Genomic DNA, 13,894 nt, shown 5'->3' with positions numbered 1-13,894 from the left:
TGCTGTTTGCTCTCTCTCCATTAGTCCAGTGCCCCCTGCTGTTTGATGCGCTGAATAAAACTAATTATGATTGTGGCTGCAGGTTCTGCATGGATTGAATCTCTGTGAAGTCGAGGTACCCACCTCGGTATTTCATAGAACTGTTCTCCAGTCTTGTACTGAGGGCATGGTAGCCTAGTGGTTATTAAACTGAATCTGGTCAGGCAAAGTGACCATGAAAGTGTTGGATTGTTACAAAAAACCCCTCATCTCCTTCAGGGAAGTGAACCGGTCACCCCTAACCGGTCTGGCCCACATGTGACCAAGTTGACTGTTAATGCCCTCAGGGCAACTAGGGATGGCCAATAAACACTGCCCTCCCAGTGTCACCCACGTCCCAAGAACAACATTTAAAGAAAGCTGTGGTTCTACAGCACCGCCTCATCCCTGGTACCCGCCCCAAGTCTCCATTCTTCATGTGTGAATCCAGACAATGCGTGTCGGTGAGCTCTGTGACCATGCTGGGCATCACTTGCATGCACTTCTCAGCCACGATCATGGCAAGAACTCTTGTCTGGTTTTGCCTTCTCTTGGCCACCTGTCGCCCCCTGACTAAAACCAGCTAACTTAGCACAGACTCAACTTGGGACCTACCGGTCTGGGTGTCTCTGTTAATTACTGACTGAACCAACCAATTGAAGGTATTTCCAAAGGGCGCTGGATAAAGTGTTGAATATGGAGGCTTGTTGATTAAATGAAGGTTCACGGTGTTAAAGGGCGTGTGGCAGCATGGAGTGAGGAAACTGGTTAATGGACGTTTTCAGACCTGTACCTGCCCTGGGAGTGTTTGATGGGACAGTGTAGAGGGAGCTTTACTCTGTATCTAACCCGTGCTGTACCTGCCCTGGGAGTGTTTGATGGGACAGTGTAGAGGGAGCTTTACTCTGTATCTAACCTGTGCTGTACCTGCCCTGGGAGTGTTTGATGGGACAGTGTAGAGGGAGCTCTACTCTGTATCTAACACGTGCTGTACCTGCCCTGGGAGTGTTTGATGGGACAGTGTAGAGGGAGCTTTACTCTGTATCTAACCCGTGCTGTACCAGCCCTGGGAGTGTTTGATGGGACAGTGTAGAGGAAGGTTTACTCTGTATCTAACCCGTGCTGTACCTGCCCTGGGTGTGTTTGATGGGACAGTGCAGAGGGAGATTTGCTCTGTCACAGCCCTGCGAGTATTTTATGCTGACACTGGGTGCCTGATGTGTAAAGTGCTCCAATCCCATCACTGATGTACCTCACTGACTGCTGAACACAAGCACATTTCTGAGTAATGGTGGTGCTGGGAGGGGAGGTGGAGCAGTGTGGTGGATGTTGTGCAGGTTCTCACTGCTGACTCGTTGATCTTATTCACCTCCCTGCAGGAGACTGCTGAGGACATTCACTCTATCGACAGCTGTGAGTACATCTGGGAGGCAGGGGTGGGCTTTGCCCACTCCCCACCACACAGCTACATCCATGACTTGAACAGGTGAGAACACGGCTGCAGTGCCGCTCGATGGCAGAGTTGTGGGTTTGATTTTATTGAGTCCCCTGCATGCAATTAGAGACAGGCAATAAATGCTGGCATTTCCAGCGACGCCCACATCCCGTGACTGCATTATAAAAAAAAGTGGCTGCAGCAGGCAGTGACCGGGGTTGAGGAGCGGGCAGTGTCCGGAGTCGAGGAGCGGGCAGTGTCCGGAGTCGAGGAGCGGGCAGTGTCCGGAGTCGAGGAGCGGGCAGTGACCGGTGTGGAGGAGCGGGCAGTGTCCGGAGTCGAGGAGCGGGCAGTGTCCGGAGTCGAGGAGCGGGCAGTGTCCGGAGTCGAGGAGCGGGCAGTGTCCGGAGTCGAGGAGCGGGCAGTGTCCGGGGTCGAGGAGCGGGCAGTGACCGGGGTCGAGGAGCGGGCAGCGTCCGGGGTCGAGGAGCGGGCAGCGTCCGGGGTCGAGGAGCGGGCAGCGTCCGGGGTCGAGGAGCGGGCAGCGTCCGGGGTCGAGGAGCGGGCAGCGTCCGGGGTCGAGGAGCGGGCAGCGTCCGGGGTCGAGGAGCGGGCAGCGTCCGGGGTCGAGGAGCGGGCAGCGTCCGGGGTCGAGGAGCGGGCAGCGTCCGGGGTCGAGGAGCGGGCAGCGTCCGGGGTCGAGGAGCGGGCAGCGTCCGGGGTCGAGGAGCGGGCAGCGTCCGGGGCCGAGGAGCGGGCAGCGTCCGGGGCCGAGGAGCGGGCAGCGTCCGGGGCCGAGGGGCGGGCAGCGTCCGGGGCCGAGGGGCGGGCAGCGTCCGGGGCCGAGGGGCGGGCAGCGTCCGGGGCCGAGGGGCGGGCAGCGTCCGGGGCCGAGGGGCGGGCAGCGTCCGGGGTCGAGGGGCGGGCAGCGTCCGGGGTCGAGGGGAGCGGGCAGCGGCCGGGGTCGAGGGGAGCGGGCAGCGGCCGGGGTCGAGGAGCGGGCAGCGACCGGTGTTGAGTGGAGCGGGCCGCCACCGATCCCTGGCTGAGTCCCACCACCCCCTCCCCCAGTTGCCCTTTCCCGGGGCACTGAGACTGGCTGTGCCACCCCCACCCCAATCCCTGCTCTGGTTGAATCAGCTAACTCGTGCTTTGGGTTTTTGGTAATGCGGAGGTCATTTCAATAAAACGCACTTGTGTGTCGTGAGGGTTGTTTTGATCATTCTTTTCTCGGGGTGTGGGCGTCACTGGAAAGGCCGCCATTTATTGGCCATCTCTAGTTGTTCTGTGAAGGTGCTGGTGGGCTGCCTTCTTGAACCACTGGGGGTAGTTTGAGTGGCTCGCTCGGCCACTTCACAGGCAAGTTAAGAGTCAACCATGTTTGTGTGGGACTGGATGTACAAATAGACGCAGACCGGGTAAGGACGGCCGCTTTCCTTCCCTCACAGACGTTGGGAAACCAGTTGGGTTTTTACGACGATCTGCCGAGTTTCATGGTCACTTTTAATGACACAGATTTTTAATTTCAAGATTGTGCTTTTAAACTCAATTCAAATTCTCAAGCTGCCCTGGTGGGATTTGAACTCACGTTCTCTGGATTATCAGCCCAGTATTTACTCTAATTTGAAAGATTGATCATAAAACAACAGGCACCCACTGTCGCCGCAGTTCTGGTCTCCCGACTACAAAATGGTTGTTGAAACACTGGAGAAACTGCAGAAAAGATTTACCAGAATTGGGAGGATGCAACGACCAGGAAAGGAGCAGGCTTGGGGCTCTTTTCCCCGGAAAAGAGAAGACTAAGAGGAGACCTGATGGAGGTATTTAAAATTATAAAGTGGTTCGATGTGGAGAAAGTGTTTCCACTTGTGGAGGTCTTCAAAACCAGGGGGCATAAATATAAGATGGCCACTCACAGAACAAATATAGAAATTAGGAGCAATTTCTTTCCACAGAGAGTGGTGAGAATGTGGAACTCGCTGCCACACGCAGTAGTTGAAGTCGACAGCATTGACTCATTTAAGGGGAGGCTTGATGCCTACACAAGGGAGAAGGGAATCGAGGGTTCATGGGCAGAGTGGGAGGAGGCTCCTGTGGAGTATAGGCCTGTTGGGCCGAATGACCTGTTTCTATGCTGTGGATTCTGTGTAAGTGCTCTGATCAGAAGTTTAATCCCTGTTGCACTCTGATGGAGTGAGTGCAGGATGAGTCGGGTTGGCTGCGGTTTTATAGCTTGGCATCTCTCTCTCCCTCACCCAGCCTTGCTCTTGTTCCCACAGGACGGAGCTGCTGAAGCTGCTGCTGACGTGTTTCTCCGAGGCCGTGTACCTCCCGCCCACCTCTGAGGGCAACGTTCTCAACCCCTGGGTCCAGTTCTTCTGCTCAACAGAGAACAGGTGAGGCCCAGGCAGAAAAAGGAGATTCATAGTGTTGTGAGGATGGTGTGATATTCATGGCTGCTGTGGGGTTTTTTGATACAGTTTTCCCCCCACCCCCCTCCTTTTCTGCGGTCTCCTCTATCGCTGGTCCCATCCCAGCCCTGCAAAGTGATGGGGGACGAATCTCAAGAGTGTTCGATACTGTTTAATTCATTGTGGTTTTGGAAGGATTGTGATGGGCCCAATGACCTGTCCCCCACTTCCTGCCCCAGTAAACCCAAATTAGCAAGCGGTAATCACCAAGGGTTTAGTCCATCGGGAGGTTTGAGGTGTCTGCTGTGACTCGGTGGGTAGCGCTGTGACTCGGCGGGTAGCGCTGTGACTCGGCGGGTAGCGCTGTGACTCGGCGGGTAGCGCTGTGACTCGGCGGGTAGCGCTGTGACTCGGCGGGTAGCGCTGTGACTCGGCGGGTAGCGCTGTGACTCGGTGGGTAGCGCTGTGACTCGGCGGGTAGCGCTGTGACTCGGCGGGTAGCGCTGTGACTCGGCGGGTAGCGCTGTGACTCGGCGGGTAGCGCTGTGACTCGGCGGGTAGCGCTCTCGCCTCTGAGTCAGAAGGTCATGGGTGCAAGTCCCATTCCAGAGACTTGAGCCCATAATCCAGGCTGACACTTCAGTGCCGTACTGAGGGAGTGCTGCACTGTCAGAGGAGCTGTCTATCGATGAGACGTTAAACTGAGGCCCCATCAGCCCCCTCGGGGGGTGGGGGGACGTAAAAGATTGTTGGGCCAAGGACCCTTCCCTGAGGAATTCCTGCAGCGATGTCGTGCTGCTGCAATGATTAGCTTCCAACACAACCATCTTTGTGTCAGGTATGACTCCAGCCACTGGAGAGTTTTCCCCCTGACCCCCCTACTGACCTCCGACTTGCCAGGGCTCCTTGATGCCACACTCGGTTGAACGCTGCCCTGCGCTGGAGGTCAGCTCCCCTCACCTCTCCTGACATTCAGCTCATGTCCATGCCTGGGTCAAGGTGTGTCTGGAGCTGCGAATTGGTGAGAGGTTATTGTTACTTGGTGTTACTCGATGACACTAATGGAGCTGTCATTTGCCAGGTTACATTGTCTTCCTTTAAGTTAACAATCACTGTCTGACCCCTGACCCACCCGGACTCCACACACTGTGCAGTCACTGTCTGACCCCTGACCCACCCAGACTGTACTCTGTGCGGTTACTGTCTGACCCCTGACCCACCCGGACTCCATACACTGCGGTCACTGTCTGACCCCTGACCCACCCGGACTCCATACACTGCGGTCACTGTCTGACCCTTGACCCACCCGGACTCCATACTCTGTGCGGTTACTGTCTGACCCGTGATTTACCCGGACTGTACTCTGTGCGGTTACTGTCTGACCCCCTGACCCACCCGGACTCCATACACTGCGGTCACTGTCTGACCCCTTGACCCACCCGGACTCCATACACTGCGGTCACTGTCTGACCCTGACCCACCCGGACTCCATACTCTGTGCGGTTACTGTCTGACCCGTGATTTACCCGGACTGTACTCTGTGCGGTTACTGTCTGACCCTTGACCCACCCGGACTCCATACACTGCGGTCACTGTCTGACCCCCTGACCCACCCGGACTCCATACTCTGTGCGGTTACTGTCTGACCCTGACCCACCCGGACTGTACTCTGTGCGGTTACTGTCTGACCCTTGACCCACCCGGACTCCACACTCTGTGCAGTCACTGTCTGACCCCTGACCCACCCGGACTGTACTCTGTGCGGTTACTGTCTGACCCTTGACCCACCCGGACTCCATACACTGCGGTCACTGTCTGACCCCTGACCCACCCGGACTCCACACTCTGTGCAGTCACTGTCTGACCCCTGACCCACCCGGACTGTACTCTGTGCGGTTACTGTCTGACCCTTGACCCACCCGGACTCCATACACTGCGGTCACTGTCTGACCCTGACCCACCCGGACTCCATACTCTGTGCGGTTACTGTCTGACCCGTGATTTACCCGGACTGTACTCTGTGCGGTTACTGTCTGACCCCTGACCCACCCGGACTCCATACTCTGTGGTCACTGTCTGACCCGTGATTTACCCGGACTGTACTCTGTGCGGATTCTACCTCTTGCTTTGTTTTTGAATGTTGCGGTAGTTCTCAGTTAGAAACACAATGTTCACACAATGAGCTGCTTTATAAACTCGCTAACTCTCTCGTGGTTGGCCGCTGTGTTTCAGGCACGCACTGCCGCTCTTTACGTCGCTGTTGAACATCGTGTGTGCGTACGACCCCGTGGGATACGGCTTCCCCTACAACCACCTCCTCTTCTCCGACTACCGGGAGCCCCTGGTGGAGGTGGCCGGCCAGGTCCTCATCGCCACCCTGGACCATGATGCCTCCACCAGCCTGAGCCCGTCTGTGGATGGGACCACAACAAGCACGGCCATGGACGACGCAGAGGTGAGGCCGCGTGTCGCACGTGATTAACCTCTTCACCGCTGACTCAGTGCTTTCAAAGTGCACAGAATGTCAAGCTTCATATAAAACTATTCTTGCTGGTGACTGCTGTCTCTGACAAAAGGACCAGATAAGGATTCTTCCCCCCCACCCCTCAAAGGTAGAGCGTTTGGCCAGTGCGACAGCTGCCTTCCTGTAGCTCACCCAAGTGGTCAATGTTTGCCCGTGAGCCTAGACAGTGAGTATCGGCAGGTACTTGAGGTTTGTGGCGGAGCAGGCTCGAGGGGCTGAGAAGCCTCCTCCTGATCCGATACCGGTCTAATAGATTTTAGTTTTCCTCCCTCCTCCCTAACTCGGGGACACTGTGTGGGGTCAACACCAAGAGGCTTCCCTCAGGGGCCTGGGACCATCTGGTCTGTCGTGAATCAGCACCATGCCAAGGCAAGTTACCATTTTTTTTTCAGAACAGGTTAACAAAGCAGTTAATTAAGCATTTGGGATCCTGGGTTTTATAACTAGAGGCACAGAGTACAAAAACCAGGACGTTATGCCTGTATAAAACACTAGTTCGGCCCCAGTTGGAGTATTGTGCCCAATTTTGGGCACCGGGATTTAAGGTGATTAGCAAAAGAACCAGAGGTGACATGAGGAAAAACTTTTTTACACAACAAGTGGTTAGGATTTGGAACGCGCTGCCTGATAGGGCGGTGGATACAGATCCAATAGTAGCCTTCAAAAGGGAATTGGATAAATACTTGAAGGAGAAAAAATTGCAGGGATCTGGGGAAAGAGCGGGGGAGTGGGGCTAACGGGATTGCTCTTCGAAAGAGCCGGCGCAGACTCGATGGGCCGAATGGCCTCCTTCTGTGCTGTCCTATTCCATGATTCTATTTTGGTTAGTGCCTAACCCACAAGGCCATCGGGGAAGGAAAATTAACTTTAATATGTTGGAAATAATGTTAAATATCCCCAACTACCGGGTTCTTGGCTCCAAACTTGTTATTTTGCCCCTTACAGCCTCCTGGTCCCGAGAACCTGTTTGTCAACTACTTGTCCAGAATACACAGGGAAGAGGTAAGTGTTCTTAAAGGTTTCACAGCAATGTATTTTTAAGTTCCAGGGAATGCTTATTGAACATTAAGGAATGAGACACGAGCTCTGCCGATGTAACGCAGTGTTTGGAAGTGAGAGAAGGATAAACCGACTAACGGCAGACCAGCAAGTCTTAATGGCAATAAAAACAGAGAATGCTGGAGATACTCAGCAGGTCAGGCAGCATCTGTGGAGAGAGAAACAGAGTTAACGTTTCAGGTCGATGACCCTTCATCAGGACTGGGGATATGGGGAAAGAGCAAGGGAGTGGGACTAACTGGATTGCTCTGGGAACCCAGTTCTGACGAAGGGTCATCGACCTGAAACGTTAACTCTGTTTCTCTCTCCACAGATGCTGCCCTGACCTGCTAAGTGTTGCCAGCATTTTCTGCTTTTATTTCAGATTTCCAGCATCCACAGTATTTTGCTTTAGTCTTAACGGCAGTTGTGGGCAAACCCTTAGAATCTTCAATTCAAGCTAAAATTCATGAGCACTTGGAAATGCACGGGTTAGTCAAGGACAGCCAGCACGGATTTGTTAAAGGCAAGTCCTCTCTGAAGAAGGATAGAATGCCATAGATTTCGCCTATTTTGATTTTCAAAAGCTGTTGGATAAGGCGTCTCCTAGTAGGTTTGTTGGAAACATTCAGCCTTATGGTGTAAGAGGAAATGTAGCAGCAGGGGTAGAAGGTTGGTTAATAAGACAGGAGATAAAGGGTTAGGGTAAATGGGCATGGATTGGATTGGAGAAGGGTTGGAAATGGTGTTCCCCAGGGGACAGTACTGACTTCACTTTTGTTCCTGGTATATGTGGATGATCTAGACTTGGCAATTTTATAGAACACAATCTCGATATTTGCTGATGGCGCAAAAGTAGGAGATTTGGCAAACAGCTAGGAGGACTGTGGAAAACTTCAGGAAGACATAAATATGTTAGTGGAACGGGCAGGCAGGTGGCAGATGCAATTTAATGTCAGGAACTGTGAGGTAATTCATTTTTGGAGGAAGAACACTGGGAAAAGGAGAATGGACTCAATGGAAAGACACTGAAGGATGGGGATGAACAGAGACACATAGGTTCAAATACGTCATTCCCTGAAACTGTGAGTGCAGGTAGATAAAACCAGAAAAAGGCCAACAGCATCTTGGGTTTTATAAATAGGGACAGAGAGTAAAGAAGTTATGATAAATTTGTACAAGGCAATGGTTAGACCACAGTTAAGAGTCCTGACGTAATAAAACTCACTACGCACTTGGTTTGAGTGTAAAGCAAGGCTTTAATCAACTTGTTTCAGAACATGGAGGTCTAGTTGTACTTCACTAGTTCCTGTCTTACAAAATGTCCCTGGCAAGCTGGGCCCACGCCCGAGTATTTCTACTCCTTGGACGGCGCCACCAGCTGGCCGTCCAGTGTTATTTCATGAGTAGTTTCTTTATAATGATGAGATTTATAACAAGTACTGTGTGCAGTTTTGGGCACCTATAACAACCATAACAGGAATGTAATCAGAAAAAAATCGGTACTGAGCCAGAGAAGGAGACATTAGGACAGGTGACCAAAAGCTTGGTCTAAGAGGTAGGTGTTAAGGGAGCGTCTTACAGGAGGCGAGCGAGGCGGAGAGGTTTAGGGAGGGATTTCCAGAGCTTAGGGCCCAGCCAGCTGAAGCCACGGCCACCAATGGTGGGGCAAAGGAAGTTGGGATGTGCAAAAAGCCAGAATTGGAGGAGCGCAGAGACGCCAGAGGGTTGTAGGACTGGAGGAGGTTACAGAGATGGGGAGATGTGGAGGGAAAGGAACACGAAGCTGAGAATTTTAAATTGGAGACGTTGAGGGATCAGGAGCTAATGTAGGTCAGCGAGCACAGAGGTGATGGGTGAGTTAGGAGACAGGCAGCAGAGTTTTGGATGATCTCAAGTTTACGGAGAGTGGAAGATGGAAGGCCAGGAGAGCGTTGGAATAGTCAAGTCTGGAGGTAACAAAATCATGGATGAGGGTTTCAGCAGCAGGTGGGCTGAGACGGGCGGAGATGGGCGATGTTACGGAGGTGGAAGTAGGCGGTCTTGGTGATGGAGAGGATATGGGGTCAAAAGCTCAGCTCGGTCAACTAGGAGCAGGATAAATCGTCATTTAGAAAGACGGATTAATTAAGGATAATCAGCACGGATTTGTTAAGGGAAGGTCGTGTCTGACAAACTTGATTAAATTTTTTGAGGAGGTAACAAGGAGGGTAGATGAGGGTAGTGCGTTTGATGTAGTGTATATGGACTTTAGCAAGGCTTTTGATAAGGTTCCACATGGCAGACTGGTCACGAAGTTAAAAGCCCATGGGATCCAGGGCAAAGTGTCAAGTTGGATTCAAAACTGGTTCGGAGACAGGAAGCAGAGGGTAATGGTTGATGGGTGTTTATGTGACTGGAAGGCTGTTTCCAGTGGGGTTCCGCAGGGCTCAGTACTAGGTCCCTTGCTTTTTGTGGTATATATCAATGATCTAGACATGAATATAGGGGGTATGATTAAGAAGTTTGCAGATGATACTAAAATCAACTGTGTGGTCGATTCTGAAGAAGGAAGCTGTAGACTGCAGGAATCAATAAATTGGTCAGATGGGCAGAACAGTGGCAAATGGAATTCAATCCGGAGAAGTGTGAGGTAATGCATTTGGGGAGGGCTAACAAGGAAAGGGAATACACATTAAATGGTAGGACACTGAGTAGTGTAGAGGAATAAAGGGACCTTGGAGTGCAGATCCACAGATCCCTGAAGGTAGCAGGCCAGGTAGATAAGATGGTTAAGAAGGCATACGGATTGCTTGCCTTTATTATCCGTGGCATAGAATACAAGAGCAGGGGGGGTTATGCTTCAACTGTATAAAACACTGGTTAGGCCTCAGCTAGAGTACTGCGTGCAGTTCTGGTCACCACATTACAGGAAAGATGTGATTGCACTAGAGAGGGTACAGAGGAGATTTACAAGGATGTTGCTGGGAGTAGAGAATCTTAGCTATGAGGAAAGACTGGATAGGCTGGGTCTGTTTTCCTTGGAACAGAGGAGGCTGAGGGGAGACCTTATTGAGGTGTATAAAATTATGAGGGGCCTAGATAAAGTGGATAGAAAGGACCTATTTCCCTTAGCAGAGGGGTCAAAAACCAGGGGGCACAGATTTAAAGTAATTGGGGGAAGGTTTAGAGGGGATTTGAGGGGAAATTTCTTCACCCAGAGGGTTGTGGGGGTCTGGAACTCACTGCCTGAAAGGGTGGTAGAGGCAGGAACCCTAACCACATTTAAAAAGTACTTGGATGTGCCCTTGGGATGCTGTAACCTGCAGGGCTATGGACCAAGAGCTGGGAAGTGGGATTAGGCTGGATAGCTCTTTGTTGGCCGGCGCGGACACGATGGGCCGAAATGGCCTCCTTCCGTGCTGTCACTTTCTCTGATTCTAGGAGCGAGTTTGCGAATAGTCTGGTTCAGCCTCAGACAATGGCCAGGGAGAGGGATGGAATCAGTGGCAAGGGAACGGAGTTTATGAGGGGGAACGAAGACAATGGCTTTGGTCTTCTAAACTCTTTAACTCTCTGCCCAAACCTCGGCACCTCTCCACCTCTCTCTCCTTCTTCAAGCTGCTGCTTAAAACCTACTTTGACCAAGCGTTTGATCACCTGTCCTAATGTCTCCTTTGGCTTGGTGTCAATATTTGTCGGATAACGCTCCTGTGAAGCACCTTAGGACATTTTACTATGTTAAAAGTGCGATATAAATACAAGTTGTTGATGTTGTGGGGTGGGGGGGGGGGGTGTGGGGGGGGGTGTGGGGGGGGGGTGCGGGCAGCATGTAGATGAGAACAGGAGGGTGTCCAACTAAAATCCAGGCGGACTCCAGACGTAGCACTGCGGGAGCAGGAAGAGAAGCCATTGCAGGAAGTTCTCTGGCTACAGCTAGATAGGTAAGAGTAGAAGCAGGCGCCTGTTGTAGAGGGGACATGAAAGCTGCAGAGAGCGTGCGGTGTAGATTCACCAGGGGAATGCCAGGGACGGGCAGCTATCGGTCTGAGGAGAGATATTGGGACTGTTTCCACTGGAGCAGAGAAGGGCAAGAGGAAATTGAAGAGGTTTTTAAAATTCTGACATCTTTTGACAGTGAATAGGGAAAGAGTTGGGGAGTCGGTGACGAGGGTGTGTTCATCATTACACACGTACAATTCAACGCCTTTCTGCACCTGGCCTGGCACACGGCCATTCATTTTTTAAGAAAATGCTTTGCTCAAGATCAAATTTGGACTGGGCAAAGGAGTCAGCCGTAAAGACACAGTTAAAATGACCGGTCCGCTAGTGGCAGCAGAGCTCCTTCACTTGCTGTAATGATGCTGGGATACTGTGGCTTATTAATGGTATTATTCCCTGGGCAGCAAGAGGAAGTGAGGGGGAGCAGTGCTGGACACCAGTACTTGTGATACCACACACAACTGGAAATGGAGGCCGAGAGACACATGAACCTGGAGCTGTGCAGGTCAGCAGGTCCTCTGTTCAAAGTGCTTTATGATGGAGCTGCCTGGATTCTATAAGATGTTGCACAAGGGACTCTGTGGAGTAACAGTGCAGTGAATCGAGCAGCGACAGGGAGGCTATCTGAAAACATCATTGATGATGAGGCAGTGTGTACCTCAGAAAAGGTGATGTGTTTTTTTGTCTTGGACTGCCCAGGATTTCCAGTTCATTCTGAAGGGCCTGGCTCGTCTGCTAAATAACCCACTGCTCCAGACCTACCTACCCAACTCCGCCAAGAAGATTCAGTTCCACCAGGAGCTGCTGGTCCTCTTCTGGAAACTCTGTGACTTCAACAAGGTGAGAGCACCACGAATGTACCTGCTCCATACACAGCGATCAGCTAGCACTGTAATACACAGGGATAGACTCACACTGTAATACACAGGGATAGACTCACACTGTAATACACAGAGATAGACTCACACTGTAATACACAGGGATAGACTCTCACTGTAATACACAGGGATAGACTCACACTGTAATACACAGGGATAGACTCACACTGTAATACACAGGGATAGACTCACACTGTAATACACAGGGATAGACTCACACTGTAATACACAGGGATAGACACACACTGTAATACACAGGGATAGACTCACACTGTAATACACAGAGATAGACTCACACTGTAATACACAGGGATAGACTCACACTGTAATACACAGGGATAGACTCACACTGTAATACACAGGGATAGACTCACTGTAATACACAGAGATAGACTCACACTGTAATACACAGAGATAGACACACACTGTAATACACAGGGATAGACACACACTGTAATACACAGGGATAGACTCACACTGTAATACACAGGGATAGACTCACTGTAATACACAGAGATAGACTCACACTGTAATACACAGGGATAGACTCACTGTAATACACAGAGATAGACTCACACTGTAATACACAGGGATAGACTCACACTGTAATACACAGGGATAGACTCACACTGTAATACACAGGGATAGACACACACTGTAATACACAGAGATAGACTCACACTGTAATACACAGGGATAGACTCACACTGTAATACACAGGGATAGACTCACACTGTAATACACAGGGATAGACTCACACTGTAATACACAGGGATAGACTCACACTGTAATACACAGAGATAGACTCACACTGTAATACACAGGGATAGACTCACACTGTAATACACAGGGATAGACTCACACTGTAATACACAGGGATAGACACACACTGTAATACACAGAGATAGACTCACACTGTAATACACAGGGATAGACTCACACTGTAATACACAGGGATAGACTCACACTGTAATACACAGGGATAGACTCACACTGTAATACACAGGGATAGACTCACACTGTAATACACAGAGATAGACTCACACTGTAATACACAGGGATAGACTCACACTGTAATACACAGGGATAGACACACACTGTAATACACAGAGATAGACTCACACTGTAATACACAGAGATAGACTCACACTGTAATACACAGGGATAGACTCACACTGTAATACACAGGGATAGACACACACTGTAATACACAGGGATAGACACACACTGTAATACACAGGGATAGACACACACTGTAATACACAGGGATAGACTCACACTGTAATACACAGGGATAGACTCACACTAATACACAGGGATAGACACACACTGTAATACACAGGGATAGACTCACACTGTAATACACAGGGATAGACACACACTGTAATACACAGATAGACTCACACTAATACACAGGGATAGACTCACACTGTAATACACAGGGATAGACACACACTGTAATACACAGAGATAGACTCACACTGTAATACACAGGGATAGACTCACACTGTAATACACAGGGATAGACTCACACTGTAATACACAGGGATAGACTCACACTGTAATACACAGGGATAGACTCACACTGTAATACACAGATAGACTCACA

The 13,894-nt window shown here is 50.9% G+C and overlaps 1 protein-coding gene across 1 annotated transcript in view; it reads left to right on the top strand.

The window, feature by feature from the left end:
* Positions 1–13,894, top strand: part of LOC147102586 (protein HID1-like) — a 173,713-nt gene that overhangs the window by 82,420 nt on the left and 77,399 nt on the right. The window contains exons 5-9 of the mRNA XM_085964084.1: positions 1,398–1,504; positions 3,733–3,849; positions 6,097–6,319; positions 7,334–7,390; positions 12,107–12,247. Of these exons, the coding sequence (XP_085820210.1) occupies positions 1,398–1,504; positions 3,733–3,849; positions 6,097–6,319; positions 7,334–7,390; positions 12,107–12,247 (645 nt within the window). The remainder of the gene's footprint in view (positions 1–1,397; positions 1,505–3,732; positions 3,850–6,096; positions 6,320–7,333; positions 7,391–12,106; positions 12,248–13,894) is intronic.

This window comes from Somniosus microcephalus, chromosome 21 (genome assembly GCF_052327205.1).
Source record: "Somniosus microcephalus isolate GS21.2 chromosome 21, FLI_Smic_1.0, whole genome shotgun sequence".
Taxonomy (NCBI): domain Eukaryota; kingdom Metazoa; phylum Chordata; class Chondrichthyes; order Squaliformes; family Somniosidae; genus Somniosus; species Somniosus microcephalus.
Note: the sequence above shows the minus strand (reverse complement) of the source record. Positions and strands in the feature narration are given on the sequence as shown.